Genomic DNA, 17,350 nt, shown 5'->3' on the forward strand with positions numbered 1-17,350 from the left:
TCTGAGGAGTACCGGTCAGGTGTTTTGTAGACTGTCCCTCTGCTGAGATCCCTGTGATGTTTTCTTCATGATTAGACTGGGGTTATAGGTTACTGGGGGGAAGACCACGGGGGTAACATGTCATTTTCAGCACATCCTGTCCAGGGTGCACGCTGTCAACATGACTGATGACTGTGGATGCTCACCTTGCTCCCCTGGTCCAGGTGGCATTGGTCCCGTTTCTTCACTGTAAACTCACTCTCTGAAACAAAGTCACCTTGTGCAGCATCCACTTACGGCATGGGGACCCTCAATTTTTTAAAACACAAAAAGACCGTGAAGCAGGTGTTGAAGATCACCTGTGAGTACATGATGTTGCTGAGTTATAAGGAGTGGCAAGGCGAAACACAAAAAGAAACCAGGCTTTATTTATTTATTTATTTTTGGCTTGTTTTGTTTCAGAAAAAATACTCTGTAATGTTGCTATGAGAAGTAAGAAAAACGTTCATTTGAACTTTGTGATTTGCCGAATAAAAATAGCTTTCAACCTTGGGCCTTCTTCGTTTATTTAATTAAGGCAATGGGTTCTTATCTGTTCGCGGTACACTTAACTGTGCCACTGGGACTCCAGCTCTAGTTGGAGCCGGAAGAGGAAAGATTAAAATTGGGCTGTCTTTCATTATTAATTGAAATGTTATAGAGCATTGTTTTCTTAAAGGCAGTGCCTTGATAGTTGCATTTACTGGGCAGTCGCGGTCCATGTTGCTTTTTCATGGCCTGTCCTAGCTTGGCCTTGCATGTGGTCTTTTTCTAGGTTCTGGTTTCTATTACAGGCAGAGGACTTCATTAGCTCCCTCTAGCGGTCAGCTTTATAATCTTGAATTCTAGTTAGGACAGACTCAGCGGGTAGAAAAAGCAAATCGGTGACTATTCTCGGGATGATTTGCCTTCACATTTTAATATGGATGCTAAAATGACATCGTGATTGAATTTTAGCTCTGTCCTTTTGGATTAGAACCGATTTTTAAACGAGGCAGTGTTTTAACGTGGTAAGTAATTATAACTTGATTAAAAGCTATAGTGATGAAGATAGCATTCTGGGCAGAAGGTTTACCTAGCTACTGTTTTACTAAGAACCTCAGTGGGCATTTGATTTTAACCAGGGAATTGAATTTGGCTTCTTGCAAGTGTTTTATCAGTGGTGTAGGAGCAAGTGCATATTCTAGATAAACTTGAAAGCTACAAAGCTTTATGAAGCCAGGAGTGAGGGAGTCCTCCAGAGCATTGTTTGTCATTCCTTCACAGATAAAATTTTATCTCCGGTGCAGGAAATGGCCTTCTTTTAGAGCTCTACGTCAACATTCATTATAGTACCATGACTTTCAGAAGATGCAGCATTACAGGGTCCTAGCTCTGTATATCCTTAGAGAGCTGAAATAATTTACCAGAATTTGAGGCCGGCTTCGTCTTATTTTTGATGGAAATACCAGGTGACACAGTATGTGATTTTGCAGGTACTGATACCTGGAATGAGTGCTGGTGTTTGTGCCTAGACCTGAAGTTTTGTCCTCTCGAGAACCAGAGGGGCTGGCATTTAAGGAAAAGCAACTAAATCAATGTGCAATCTGCCATTGTCCTAAGATGTGCTTCTGATTAGCACTAAAGCAGAACTCAAGAGGCCGCGACCCACTGAGCGGTTGCCTCTGTTGAGAAATAAGAAGAAAGGAACTCCTGCAGAGGACCTGGATTAAAGAAGTGGTCTGTGTGTGCCTATTTGGGATACTTGTGTTGCATGTGGTACCATAGAGATGTAACAGATAACAATTAAGGAGAAGTTGGTCTATCTTTGTGGTTCTCACTAGAAATGCATTAATAACGAGGCTATCTGTCTGTTGTTTACCCAGCTCCATCTGATCCACTGGAACTCCACCCTGTTTGGCAGTATTGATGAGGCCGTGGGGAAGCCACATGGCATTGCCATCATTGCTTTGTTTGTTCAGGTAAATCGTCCCCTGCTGTGACTGTTGTATTGTTCAGGGATGCTTATTTCTGATTCCTTTGCAGAATATTTTGTGTGCTCTCTCAATTTTATTACTTTTTAAACTCCTGTGCAGAGAACACATGTAATTTGAAAAGAGAACACTTGATTTTTCTGGCTCGTGAGAGGGCAGCCATATTCATTGGTAGAAAATGGTTCAGTTGGTCAGTAGACCTTTTCTTCCAACTGGCCTTCAGGGTCTTTGGAGAAATGATGTCGAAGATGTCTCCTGAAGGCAAAGTTCATTTTATTAATGAAAAAGGATTTTAGAAAATGTTTTTGGACCCTGGCTTGCTGTGAAATCGAAGAAAAATCAATAATGTAATCATGTAGTAGACTCTTTTAGCTCTTTGTTATTAATAATTTTCAGTCCAAGATGATTTGAAGTGTCCGATAGAAAAACACTGAAGAAATAAGACTGGCGAAGATCTTGGTGGTTACAGTCAATATAAAGTTTAGATTTGAGCTTGTGGTGGGCACAGGATATTAATTAAATTAATTTCAGACTCCATACTTCCAAAAGTAAAAATTTAATCTAGTTCTCCCCCGTGGATCTTTTTAACGTTGTCTCGTCATCTGTTGGATGTCCTAAAAGATTAAGAGGTAGAAGAGACCCTGCTCTCTCCTTCCCCATCCTACAAGAGAGAAACCAAGGGCCAGAGAGGTCAGTCACTGGTCACAGACACACACAGATTTGGTGTCACCGTCAAGACCAGAAACCATTGCTGTAACTGCAGTTCTGCATGGTTCCAGGCTGCCTCTTGGAGAATGTGGTACTAGAGCGTCATATTAGCCCAGTGATCGTTAGTAACTTAATTTTCCGAAGAGAGCGGGGCCTTCACAAACCTGCCTTTTTTGTGTCGTATATATTTCAATAGTATTATTAAGCACAACAGTTTTCCATTATAAATTTCTCTCTCAGGTATTTGTTGATGTTTGGAAGCAACCATCTGGCTTTAGCCTTTTAATATTTTAAAAATCAGTATCTTGAAAGTATGACACATGTCATAGAATTTAAAAGCAAATTCTTCCAGTTTTAAATGAACCTTCTTACTGTTTACTTCATGGTTTTTTTTGTTTTTTGTTTTGTTTTTTTGTTTTTTGTTTTTTTACAGGCAGGGCCCTGTATTTCTTCTATTTTATAACTGCATTGTAGAAGTAGAATAAAATTACGGTATCAAGGTGTTGGTAAAAATGTTTTGATAATCTTGAATGTACTAAAGTAGTAACTAGTGAAGTCCATTTTTGTAAGCTGAAAAAGTTAATAAAGCACCCAAATTTGAGAAGTTGAGGCAATAGAAGTAGAAGGCAGTGTCTTGTTATTAAAAAATAATGAAATAAAATAATACAAATACCCGAGCAGTCATTTCTAGAAGGGAAGTAGGCATGTTTGTTTCATCTCTGGAGTTGGTATTCAACAAATATTTGTGAATGGAGTTAAATATGAGAATATTTTCACTTACTGATCCTTAGCATAGGACAGGTGGCGTGGACTACTAGAGCACTAGGCTGCAAGGCAGGACTCTGGGAACCAGCATCAGTATTCCAGGAAGAAGCTCATTGTTGTAGGCCTGGGGAAGCTTGCGAGCATGCGCACTGGTTCTAACTCGCCCTGAGTTTGCTGTGAGGAGAGATTCTCGTTATCTAGGAGAGAGTAAAGTTACAGAAAGACTGCAAGCAGAATTTCGTGAAGGAAAGAAGGACTGATGGGGAGTGTCCACAGAAGCAGAGAGGAGAGGGACTGAAGTCCATCTGGGGCTCTCACACTTTGGCAGGAGGAGTGGGAAAATGGGAGGGGGTCAGCACAGGCAGTGAGCGTAGGTTTCCCTTTCAAGCAGCGTGGCTCAAGAAAAGAAAGACAGATGGGGTAACAACTCGTGCTGATGTATAGGAATGTTCTCTTTGTTTCATTTCAAGATCTGCGATCTGCCTGTATTTTTATTCTGAGCAAAAAGCCACTAGTGCAGATGCAGAGTTTAAAAATACTGGCAAAAAAAGAGGTACTTGATGTAGAAGAAGAGGAGACAAGAGGATGCAGGATGGAGAGCTTTTGTGGATAGACTAACCTCGGAGACCAGGGGGCACCCACCCTTTCTCCAAAACAGAGGGTCAGGAAGAAAGAGTGGGTAGAAATGGGATGGATTTAAAGGTGAAGAAGGGCAGGAAGTTAGAGGAGCTCATGCCTGATGACCTTCATTATCTCTGAGACATACCAAGCAGAATTTATTTCTAGAGCAAGGGAAGCATGGGTGTGGGATTGGGTTTTGAAATAGCCCGGGAGGGGAATGATAATAGACTTGACAGTCCGTGTGGGAGACCCACTTATGACTGAACATCATAGATGGTGTGGGACAAGATCTTGTGGATTGTTCTCTATTCAAGTAGAAGAGTAGGAAATTCTCACAAATTGTTGCATTGATCTCTTTGCAGAGCAGGTGATTTAGGGGGACACAGGGATTAGAGAATTGAGGATGGTTGGAGAGGTATCATTCAGTAGGTAGGAAGGGAAGGAGACAAAGCTAAGAGGCTCCTGGGAGCCGTGGCTCCTCAGATCAGTGAATGGGGAGAGAGAGAGGAGAGGGTAAGAGCTGCATGGATGAGGGGGCGCCTGGGTGGCTCAGTCGTTAAGCGTCTGCCTTCGGCTCAGGTCATGATCCCGGGGTGTTGGGATCAAGCCCCACATTGGGCTCCCTGCTCTGCGGGAAGCCTGCTTCTCCCTCTCCCACTACCCCCTGCTTGTGTTCCCTCTTTTGCTGTCTCTCTCTCTGTCAAGTAAAAAATAAAATCTTAAAAAAAAAAAAAAGCTGCATGGATGAGAAGCTGTGGTCAGGGGGAATGGTCTTCGGAGCTGAAGTTTTCGGAGTGAAAACAAATTCAGGGAATGTTCTCAGGATGGGTGCTGAGGTGGAAGGGGGCTGATAGCCATGGGCTGAGGGGTGAAGATGCATTCCAGGGAGTTGAAGTCCTCTGTAGTGGCGGCAGGAGGTGATGATGATGGGGGAGTGACCAGTGGGTCGTTTTTTAAAAAACTTGGCGACAGTTGAACTTCACCACAAGTAGAGCATGGCAGTATCTGAGGAGGATGGTCCACTCCGAGGAGGACGGCCTTGTGCCTGTGGGTCAGAGTATGCATCGGAGGGTACCCGCAGGGCACTGACCACAGCTTTCAGCCCTGTCTCTGGGGGAGACTGCACAGCGTCCACTTGGAAGGCCTGGGAGAGCTGGGCCTTGAGCAGCCCTGAGGGGTTCACACAGACAAGCAGGCGGTGGCACCCTGTTGCAGAGGGCACAGCGAAAATGAGGTGAGGTTAGAGTGAGAAGTGGAAAAGCACAGGGCCAGGGCTGGGCAGGGCTGACAGGTTGCCTTTTGGATGGTGAGAGGTAAGGAGGTAATGGGTCTCGTGGTTCTTGGCACCAGGCTGTGTTGTCACCTGGACTGCTCTAGGATTTGGGGGACTCGGCTGTGCAGAGTAGCGTCTGTACTTGCTGTTTGGTGGTTATCACCTCTTCCTACAGAAATCTGGCAAAGAAGGAAAGGGAAGAGATGGAGTAATATTGCAGATCTAAAACTCTTGCCCATAAAGTATGGAATCTTTATGGAAGGAGGAACCTGTGAGAGTTAAGTGCTAATATATGTAAAAACTGTGTTTGATGCTGTTTGGCTTTCTGAGTAAGGATAATAATGGGCGATACTAATTGAATGAGGCTGGTTCATGTCCTCTTCTGAGGTCTTTGCTGTGGTCTTCTCTTCAACTCTATCACTTTTATCCGCCCTCCCCGACCCTCCCCTACTGGATAGACGAGGCAGCTGAAGGACAGGGAGGTTAAGTAAACTTGCTTACGGCTAAAAACAGGACCAGAAGCTGGCCTCCAGCATAAGCGGCCTTGCTCCTGAACCACTACAGTATGTGGCCTTACAGCATTCAGATAAGGACTCTTCAAAGAGTTGCAATCTGACGGGAGATGCATGAAAGGAAAACAGCCAACGGAGGCGTAGTCCTCCGAATGCTACGTCACGGTTAAACCAGTACAGCGAAGGGAGGTCGGGTGCCCCGGAGACTGGGCCCGGGCTTCTGCACTATGCGTGCGCTTGCCTGAAGTATTATTTTCTTAACTTTAGAGAATTCATTTTGCATCTTTAAAGCCTGTCTGAGGAATGGCAGACACTTGGGAAATAGTTGAAGTCTTGACTCTTTTGAACCGATTGGCCTATCTTAGATGATGTAAATGTCTTGTCTCTTTTCTTTGCTTTCTGATGCCCTTTCACCTGGCATATTTCACACGTGGTACACGTGACGAGAAACAGGGAACGTGGACATGTTGACAGCTTTTCGAGCTCCTGTAGGTCATCCTGCACAAATTTGTGCAGAAGAGAAAAAGCAAATGATAACGTTCTTTATCTCAGATTTTAAATTACCTCCTGTCGTTACTGTCCTCCATTATCATGGACCATTGAAACCCGGATGAAAAGTGGAAATCAGATGGTGTTTATAATTTTTAAAGTTAAAGTCAAGAATACTTAATGTCAAATTTCTTTTGAAACCTCACATTCTTTGGAGCATTTTTTACACTAAAAATGTGTAATGATATATAGTGTTTTAAAGTAGAAATCTGTGAACAGCATATTCTGATGTATTTAAGAATAAAATGGTGATTGTACAATTATGTCCAATCTTTTTTAAAAAGGTTTTATTTATTTATTTGAGAGAGAGTGAGCATGAGCGGGGGCGGTGGGGAGAGGGGCAGAGGGAGAGGGAAAAGCAGGCTCCCTGCTGAGTAGGGAGCCCGATGCAGCAGGGTTCGATCCCGGGACCCTGGGATCATGACCCGAGCCTAAGGCAGACACTTAACTGACTGAGCCACCCAGGCATCCCCAGCATAGGTACAATCTTATAACAATGATCTAGAATGCCAGAGGCGAAAATGAAAGGGTTTGGAATGTAATGAGCAATTTTAATTCAGAAATATTCTTGAAATGTTTATATTGCAGTATTCTATCATTTGATATACAGTTGGCCCTTGAACAAACATGAATTTGGACTACATGGGTCCACTTATACATGGATTTTTACAGTACTGTAAATGTATTTTCTCCTTCTTATGATTTTCCTAATAACATTTTCTTTTCTCTAGCTGACTTTATTGTGAGAATAGAGCATATGATGCATGTCACATTCAAAATACACGTTAATTGACTATTGTTATCAGTAAGGCTTCTGGTCAACAGTAGGCTATTAGTAGTTTAGTTTTTGGGGGAGTCAAACATTATACGCGATTTTCAACGGCACAGGGGTCAGTGTTCAGGGGTTGACTGCAGATAGCACAGTGGGTGATAATCTGTACACAGCAAGATGAATTTAGAATGAATTCTTTAAAATGTCTAAGAGCTAAGTTTTTTTTTTTTTTTAAGATTTTATTTATTTGACCGAGACACAGTGAGGCAGGGAACACAAGCAGGGGGAGTGGGAGAGGGAGAAGCAGGCTTCCCGCCAAGCAAGGAGCCCAGTGCGGGGCTCGACCCTAGGACCCTGGGATCATGACCTGAGCCGAAGGCAGACACTTAACCGACTGAGCCACCCAGGTGCCCCAAGAACTAATACTTCTGTACTAGCCTCTCTTACAACTTTAATTTCTCTATGTAGATGTTGACCTGGTTATTATTGAAAAGGTATTTTACTTATTCCCTGAGAAGGAAATTCAGGTAGACTTGAGCTTCACTTTCTGTTAGTTCTTTTGGAGGAAAGCAAAGTATTTAAAGATGGTTGTGGTATGTATGGTTTATGCTTTGTGTATTACAGATAGGAAAAGAGCACGTAGGCTTGAAGGCTGTGACTGAAATCCTCCAGGATATCCAGTACAAGGTAAGTTTTTATTTAAAAGAAAATAAAAATACTGGTTATGAAAGCAGACCCCAAGACCACTCTCAGATTTGATGATTTGCTCCAAGGACTCAGAGTAGCTGTTATTCTCATGGTTGTGGTTTATGACAGAGGAACACTACAGATCAAAAACGAGGACAATGCAAAGGTTCGTGGGGCCAAGTCCAGGAGAAACCAGGCATAAGCTTCCAGCTGCGCCCTCCCAGTGGAATCACATGGGAATGAACCTAAATCTTTCGGCAGTGATGTGCCACAACGTGTGTGAAGTGTGACCAACCAGGGAAGCCTCGCTGAGCCTTTGTGTATAGGGATTTTATGAGGGGTCAGTTATGTGAGCATGCAGTATCTGTGTAACTGACCTCCGCTACCCTGCCTCCATCCTTTCCAGCCCCAGCCCCAGCCAAACCAAGCCTTCATCACAAATCACATTGTCGGGGTAAACTGCTGCGGTCCAACTGGTACAGCATGGCCCGAGGCCTCAGGCGTACAAAACCACTCTTATCAGGCAGAATATCCCAAGACCTCAGAGCCCATCAAAGCCAGTCCTCAAGACAGGCAGCTTTTTTTGTTTTAAAGATTTTATTTATTTATTTGACAGAGAGAGCAAGTGCAGGAACACAAGCAGGGGGAGTGGGAGAGGGAGAAGCAGGCTTCCTGCTGAGCAGGGAGCCCGATGTGGGACTCGATCCCAGGACCCTGGGACCGTGACCCGAGCCGAAGGCAGACGCCTAAGGACTGAGCCACCCAGGCGCCCAAGATAGGCAGCTTTTTGAGCAACCCAGGCCTGCTGAGTTAACCCTTTCCGCCCATTGGTTGTAGGAAAGTTGTGTAAATGACACAAAAATTATGGCGACTATACTTCAAAGCATTTATGTTAAAAAAAGAAGAAAGGCAAGTACACATAAGCTGTAAGATCACATATCTCGGAGAAGGTGATTTAGTTTGATACGACTCTGTAGTGCTTCAGCCCACCTTTGCTGGGAAGCCAAGTTCTGTCATAACCAGTACCTTTTACGCTCACGTTGAATCGATTGAATCTGAGTGGCCTTGGAGGGCAGTAGTTTAATCCTGGTGGATGCCTACTGCAGATACAGCATAGAGATTCAGAGACCCAAGGCCGATCCAAAAATCCATCTGAGAATGAAGTCTGATTAGCTCTAGGCCAGCGCAAACCCAGGGCATCTTGGACCAGGCAAAAACATCTACCATAGATTTCCTGAGCAGGCTTAGAATGAATCCAGCTACCAAGGGAAGGCACAGACTAGTCAAAAAGCTGGTAGGAAGAGGGAAGGACACATTTTGACTGACGTTTGTCCAATGGAAACGGGTTGAGAAATTTTCTTTTATTGCTTCAGCTCATACAACATCCGTCTTTGTGGAATACAGGGGGCTGGTGGGAAGCAGGTAAGCTGGATTCTTTATTGTGTCACATAGTTCCTAGAAGTAAGGAAGAGACTAAGAGGTTACACATTAACTTGCCCTGTTATGTCTGCATTGATAGAGTCATCTTACAAGAGACCTCCAACTGCTGGGACAGGTCTGTTTGCCTCTAGGGCCTGAGCAATTTAAGTGGCACTATTTAAAATAGTGATTGCAAATGTGACTGTTGAACAATGGCACAAATATTTTAGTGAAATTCTTTAATTTTATTGAAATTTAAATACAACTTTGATAAAAGTTGCTTAGAATTGAATTTTTTTTTTAAAGATTTATTTATTTGAGAGAGAGCACAAGCTGGAGGGGAGAGGGAGAGAGAATCTCAAGCAGACTCGATACTGAATGCAGAGCCTGTCTCAGGGCTCAATCTCAGGACCCTGAGACCATGACCTGAACCGAAACCGAGTCAGACGTTTAACCAGCTGAGCCACCCAGGCGCCCATAGAATTGGAATATTTTCATTCAGGTGTTAGTTTTCCCTCTCTGTAGGAAGAGAGCATCTACAATAGATCCTAGAGACAAGTTACCAAATGCAAATGAAACAAAATGAGAATTTAGGAGGCAGGTTGTAATGCCGAGAAGGTTAGGAGCTGAGGTCAGAGTAGCAGGGGGAAGGTCATTTCAAAAGCATTCTCTGAACCAACCAGGGTACAGGCATTTTACACCAAAGCCCAACTCTGGTGTTGGATGTGCTAGGAGCAGGAAAAGTGGGACAGACAGACATTGGACAGACAGTTGTAAGTTTCACTCTGAAATTATAGGGGAAATTGAACTGTGGTCACGAAGAAATAGCCATGGACTCAGAGCAGGAGTGCCTTGTTGGAATCAGCCGATGTGGCTCCAGTGAGAAGACAGAGTGAGACAGCGCCAGATGTGTGCAGTCTGGGGTGCCGTTTGGGAAAGATGTCAACCTGCGTTTTCAGTGCTAACAATTTTTTTATTCTAAAATTGAGGAGTCTTGGGACGCCTGGGTGTCTCAGTTCGTTAAGTGGCTGCCTTCAGCCCAGGTCATGGTCCCAGGGTCCTGGGATCGAGCCCCGCATTGGGCTCCCTGCTCAGCGGGAAGCCTGCTTCTCCCTCTCCCACTCCCCCTGCTTGTGTTCCCTCTCTCACTGTGTCTCTCTCTGTCAAATAAATAAAATCTTAAACAAAAATAAAAAATAATAAAATTTAGGAGTCTTATGATAACATATGGTGAATTCTTTTCTTTTTCAGGGGAAGTCCAAAACAATACCCTGCTTCAATCCTAACACTTTATTACCAGGTAGGTGTTAATCTTGCTCTCATCAGGTGAATTTTAAGTGTGTGAATATGATTGCATTGTTTACCTCCCAATATGTATAGCTATATGTTATTAGTTAATAAAGTTTCTTTACAATTTATATTCTCTGTAGTAGGTAGCAGTTTCAGACTGCTCTACACATGGGAGTAAACCTTTTGAAATAATAAACATTTTGTCCCTTTTTCCATTATTCTTTGAAGAGTTTCCTTTGGATTTTCATTTGCAAAAATTGCTACCTCTGTGTAAAGCATGAGCATAATAACATAATTTTGATATACTTCTAGGATTGGTCAGTGAGGTTCTTACTAATCTCTAGAGTGAATTAAGTTTTGTATCTAATTTTATAAGGTAAACTCTTTGCAGTGCTATCATATAGATGTTATTCTAATTATTTAGGTATACCTACACAGGTAAGAATTGCGTATAAAATACTCAAAACATAGTTTGTAGCTAAAGGTTGTTTTGTACAAAATTTTGGTCTTCACATTCTTCTGCCTAAATTATATGCTGTTTCTTAGTGTTTTATTTATTTATTTTTAAAAGATTTTATGTATTTATTTGACAGAGAGAGACACACAGAGAGAGGGAACACAAGCAGGGGGAGTGGGAGAGGGAGAAGCAGGCTTCCCGCTGAACAGGGAGCCCGATGCGGGGCTTGATCCCAGGACCCTGGGATCACGACCTGAGCCAAAGGCAGATGCTTAATGACTGAGCCACGCAAGCGCCCCTGTTTTTTAGTGTTTTAAACAAAACCAAATAGGTTGATGCACTGTATGTATCATCTACGGCCTACATTTAATTGCTTTACAACAAACCAGATTTTGCCATGTGTTGAACATTTTTATCCACCATATTTGATCGAGAGTTCTTCTAATGCAGAACTAAAAGATTACGTAGGAATGATTTGTTTTGTCCTGTCATAATAGGACTTCGTGTTTTGCTGTTGAGGGAGATGTATAGAGAGGGCTAAAACAGAATGTTTAAAAACACAGTCTTTGAAGTCAGACTGCTTGGTTTTGAATCTGGCTCTGCCAGTTATTAGCTGGGTGACCTTGGGCAAATTACGTAACCCTCTGTGGTACAGTTTCCCCATCTGAAAAATGGGGCTAATAATAGTACCATAATAGTACCTGTCTCCTTGGTTTGTTGTAAGGGTTAAATGAGTTCATGTGAAATGCTTAGAATAGTGCCTCACATTCAGTTGGTACTGGGTTAGGTGATGAATAAGTCAGGTAGATCCTTCAATAAAGTAAAAAGCAACACAGATACACTTCTTCTAAAGTGACTAAACTGGATCTATACATACACACATATATGTATATATCACGTTTGGATAGCCATCTTTGGCTTATATAGTGATACATGGATAGAAATCACTATAAATACTAGGAAGAGGGCTCGTCATATTTTCCCGTTGGTTGTTTCCTCCGTGATGATTAGTTTAAGAATGCATGTGTGAGGCTGTAGTTTAAAATGACTCGTTCCGAAAAGTGTTGTTTATAGGCAGTTTGTAATTTTGAAAATTACTGTTGGCATCTTCGAAATTATTAATTAATTTACTGTTTTGTGACGTGGCCACCCGGTTGCACAGATCCTTTGCTGCGGGATTATTGGGTGTATGAAGGCTCTCTTACCATTCCACCTTGCAGCGAAGGTGTTACCTGGATATTATTCCGATACCCTTTAACCATATCTCAGCTGCAGGTGAGTACAGCACTTTAAATCTTTCAGAAGAAGTTCTGAGTTAAAGGTTAAATATTATTTCTGTAAAAGGGAACTGTCTGTTTTATGTTTTATCTTCCTTTAGATCAGTCACATCTTCGCAGATGAAAGTTAGATGTCTTGAACCAGTGAAAGCAATTGAAAGGTCAGGGATGAATAAAACCCAGCTATCGTTTATGATCTGTATTTTAAAAGTTAGTTTTTATAGAGTAAATACAAGTCACTGAAATAGTCAGACTTTTGATTAGTCTAGTTATTTCTTTGTGCGGGATTCCCCAGGACTGGAGAGGAGAAAGGTCTTGGAAGTGAAAATGTTGCTTATTTCTGTGAGTCATGTGGGCTTTGTAATACTTCTTCCTTCGCTTGCACAGGAAAAGTTCTGTAAGCAGAAGGGTGAAGGAGGTAAAAAGAATGCTTTGGGAAGAGCCAGATTGTTCTCTAGCTCCACTTCTGGTCGCCTGCTTCTCACCTTGAGCTTTGCATAGGTGCTCTAAATGCTGATTCACAGTGGGTGGGGGCACTGAGTTGAACTGTCATGCTGGTGGAACATGAGGCAACATCATTATAATGTGTTTAAATAATGATTTTGATATTATTTCAAAAGAGGTGCTTTAAATATCTCCTGTCCTCCAGGGAGCTCAGGGATGTGTTCTAAAAGGCTGTATTTTTTCCTTCATGATCAACCTCAGAAGGCTTAGGCTGTACTCCAAACAAAATGAAGTTTCCTTTAGTGACTTTTTACAAATTTTTATTACATCTCCTATCACTTTCTAAGAACTTTAAGTGTATTAACTACTCAGTAAAGCCTTCCTTTGCTTGTCCTTAAATCTTCAAAATCCTTTCAACTTTTAACAGTTTCTTCTTTTTCTTTTTCTAAGGCTTAATTTTTAAAACTTCCCAATTTAGCTTCTCCATCCTTTTACAGACTTTGATCACACCACCTTTAGGCTTTTGTATTTTTAATATGACAGATCCCTTATTTATTCATTTATCCCTATGTTCTTAAAAGAAACTATTCCTGAATGCCAAGCAGACACACAAAGAATACAGAGATTAAAACACAGTCTTTACCCTCAAAATGTTTACCACAGAGTAGAAGAAGCAGACAATCATACAGACGGTTGTGTTGATTGTGAGCAGTAAGGTGCTCCAGACACACATAGGAAAGAAACCCAACCTGGCCTGGGTGGGACCGGGAGTGATTCCTGAAAAATGTTAGGAGTAAGTCTGGTAAAGGAGAGGAAAGAAATTAGAAATTTGAGTCTAATGTTGGGGATAGAAGTTTGGACTAATAATTACGGGTTTGGATTTTAACCACAAAGATGGTAGCTGCTGTAACAAATAAACATCAACATTCCAGTGACCTCTCACAGAAGAGATTTATTCATTTATTTTTAAAGAGTTCTTTATTTTAGAGAGAGAGAGAGAGAGAGCGCGAGCACGGGTGCGTGCACCTGCCAACTCAGGGGAGGGGCAGAGGGAGAGAGAGTCTTAAGCAGACTCCCTGCTGAGCTGGGAAGTGGATTCAGGATTCATGTCCAGGAAGGAGAAGAAATGGATTTGATGATGAGTTGAGCTCAAGTTGAGGAGGAGACAGGACAGTCGGCTGATTGCCAAACCTCAGTACAGCTGGAGGAGATGGCACCACGCAGGGAGCTAAGAAGGACTTAACTTAAGGACACCTGAGAGGGAGTGATGTCCTGGGGCCCAGGATGGGAGAGAGGATGGCCCACATGTGGAGGAGGGGAGGGAAGTTAATAGTGACAGATGCCTCAGAGAATTTAAGTAGGGTGGGTGCTGCCCGCCTGAGTGGCAAATAACCATGCCTTATAGCAATGGGCCCAGGTGCCAGTGGGTGGTTTTGAGATCCCACCCGGTTCCGGGTGATTGTCACTGGTTTGGGTGCTTAACCACTGTCCCCTTTCAACTCCCGCCCTTTATGATATCACAGTTCCTTTGAGATCCTCTTTCTATATGAGACCTTGTCGGGAAAATCTCACTGGTACTAGAGAAGGTTTCTACCTTTTTGGCCTGTTTTGTGTTCTCAGTTGGAGGAGTTTGGTTTCTTTTGACAGAAACACAGAACGAGACCTTCAGAGGCTGATGTGGACATAGAGATTTAGGGCTCATTGGCATAGGAGAAGGAGCCAAGGGACACGAACAAATGAGATGAAAGAAAAGAGTATGGGAAAAGAAGAGTGGAGAAGATGGGAGAAACAGTCTCTTGGAGGTTTTCCTGAGAAAATTTTTATAAGAGAACTCTTTTACAAGAGAACTTTCAAAGCTGGTAGGGTCCCATGGGACTTACTACTCTCCATTTGCCATCTGGTTACTCCAAGTCACTTCTCTCGCTGATACCACATTTCCGAAGCAGGGAAGAAGGTTTGGGATGAGGAGGTGGGTATGTGAAGGCCGTTGTTGGCTGACCGATCCAGGTCAGACTGAGACTGCAGCTTCAGCTGTCCTAAGCTGGGGCGGGAGAGTTGTGATTGTTCTGGGAATGACGTATATCAAAGATCGAACATCCCTCTGCATTTACTTTTCCTACATCTTGCTTTTAGGGGCAGTGATACACATTTTCTCATTGTTGCAGCAAGTAGCACAACATCTTAGACGACTAAGTTTCAAAACAATGAAGCTTAATAAGCAATATGTTTTGCTGGGGACTCATTCATTGGCCTTTGCATGTCCCTGATTCTATGAACACAAGCAAATTACTGATAAGGTAATATGTTGCTGTAGTCCCATCTTCCTTTACCCTTGTCATAGTCAGATGTTAGGATGTGGAATTTCTCCTTTGAGAATAAGGTGGATAATTTATTCATTAATTCATGCATTCGTTGATGAATTTGGTAATTTGGCATTTTCTATATTCCAGGAGCTGTAGTAATAAGCACTGCAAGTGGAGGACCAATAAGACATGGTTCTGACCTCAAGGAATTCACCATCTGGGGGGAAAGGCAAATATGTTCACATTGAAAGAATAGTAATTTCATGTGAACAGTGCTTTGGTATGACATGAATATGCCCTAGCACATAGGACGGGTACCTAATAAGATTTAGCCATCTGGTAGACCTTCCCCAGGCCAGATAATGGGGTGTGGCGCGAGTGTTACTGGGCATTGCTGACTGGGGAAGAAGAGCCTGCATGGGCACAGAGGCCTTTGGAGATGCCCACTGTTAGTGTAAAGGGCCAGGGTCATGAGATGCAATTGGAGAGGAGATCACGGGCCTGACACTCACCAAAGAACCTTGATGTTGTGCTGTGGAGGCTTCCTGAAGGCAGCAAGGAATTCCTGGAACACTGTGAGAAAGAGAGAGAGACAAGACCAAGTCTGAATTTGAGAAACCTCTCTGTAGCTCCCGTACGAAGATGTCAATCTAGTTAAGATTGTGAAGTGCGATGAAAGGAGAGGAATGGCTTTAGAAATAATAAAGCAGTAGAGTCAGTAGAATTGGTGACTGACGACATAGGAAGGTTTCCAGGGAGGACGAAGCCGCATATTACTCCCTGGATTTTGGCTTGAGTGACTAATGAGTGTAATGTCGCTCTTCACCATGACAGGGGATAAAAATGGAAGAGCAGGCTTTATGCAGAGTATTATGAGTTTGTGGTTGTAAATGTTGAGAGTTTGAGGATGCCTTTGAGACATCCCAAGAAAGGGGTATAATACATAGGTGATGGTTGAAGCCACATGTGGAGAAGAGGAGATCCTTTAGGGAGAGAAAAAGAAACAATGCAGAGCATGGGGAGGGGAGCTGATAAGGGTGTGCATTGGGATAGTTGTCCCCGTGGAATGACTCAAGGGGTGGGAAGAGTCAGGAGGTTGGTGGGATGTAATGTCTGGAAGCCAAGGGAGGTGTGAGTTTTAAGGAGAGAGGGAGTGGAGAGATGGAAAGTATCACATTTCTGCACAAACATTAAGTGAAGGGTGGAAAAGTATTAATTGGATTGAGCCACAAGGAGAGGTCTCAGGCATGGAGATGAAATCGAAGAAGCTGAGTCTGCAGTCCCATTTGTTCAGCATTGCTCTATTTAGGGGTATTTTTCTAAAAATAGATCAAACCTTTTAGTGAAAAATAAAACTTTATCAGCACAATAAATTTCTGTTTATTGGAAGTTAGCTGAGATTAACCTTGTTGAGCCACAAAAGAGAACATTCTTAAATTCCTCTTGGAATTCCATTAAGAATTCCCTTGCCAGCATGTTAATGCGTGGGAATGGTACTGTTGAACCATACTGTGAATGTTAACTGATGTTCTGTAAATGTGAGCAGTAAAGTTTTACTCCCCTGTTGACTAGCACATTATGCCAAAATTCAGAGACAAATCACTGTGCCTGCCTTTGTGTCTGGCTGGTTTCAAAGGGAACCTTGCTTTCTATTATCCCTTTGAGTAAGGCCAGTGACAGACTCTAATAACCCTCACCCACCAAGTCATTTCCTCAATTGTTGGGAAAAGCCATATCTTCCTAATTGGGAGCCAAAGCCAGAGGAATGTGTTTTGGAAAGAATAACATCAACTGCTCTTGAAAATAGATGACTTTCCAATTAGCTGCATCTTTTTAAGAAAAAAGATTAGGTACTATTAGCACAAAGCTCCATTACAGCATCTGTTCAGAGGACATCGGTGTTAAAATGCGCTCGTGTGCGCGTGCGCGCGCGCGCACACACACACACACACACATTAAAATGCATTTTAGGTTGATTTTGGGGAAAAAATTGTAATTTTTGGAGAATGTAAATTAGTCTGTTCTTGACTCAAATATTTCACTGTTGCTGCTCATATAACTTCAGAGAAAGCAGAGCAAAAATAGAAAGGGTCCAGAGAGGGCAGGAAAAATGAGGACTAAAGGGAAAGATGGGATTCTAGAATTCAGACCAAGAAAAATTGAGATGTCTCCTATTACTGCCGTTAAAGAGGAAGAGAGATGGAGGGAGGGGTTATAAAATATTATTTGTATGTAAAATAACAAAAGGAACGGCCAGTAGTAGGTAGAGTCTTTGCATAGCT

The 17,350-nt window shown here is 42.6% G+C and overlaps 1 protein-coding gene across 2 annotated transcripts in view; it reads left to right on the forward strand.

The window, feature by feature from the left end:
- Nucleotides 1-17,350, forward strand: part of CA8 (carbonic anhydrase 8 (inactive)) — a 91,476-nt gene that overhangs the window by 42,937 nt on the left and 31,189 nt on the right. For both annotated transcript variants that reach the window (XM_028108437.2, XM_028108427.2), the window contains exons 4-7: nt 1,884-1,979; nt 7,816-7,878; nt 10,549-10,597; nt 12,207-12,319. In XM_028108437.2, coding sequence (XP_027964238.1) covers nt 1,884-1,979; nt 7,816-7,878; nt 10,549-10,597; nt 12,207-12,319 — 321 coding nt within the window. The remainder of the gene's footprint in view (nt 1-1,883; nt 1,980-7,815; nt 7,879-10,548; nt 10,598-12,206; nt 12,320-17,350) is intronic.

Source organism: Eumetopias jubatus, unplaced genomic scaffold (genome assembly GCF_037043125.1).
Source record: "Eumetopias jubatus isolate StellerSeaLion01/CBP00866 unplaced genomic scaffold, mEumJub1_p1.0 scaffold_4, whole genome shotgun sequence".
Classification (NCBI taxonomy): Eukaryota; Metazoa; Chordata; class Mammalia; order Carnivora; family Otariidae; genus Eumetopias; species Eumetopias jubatus.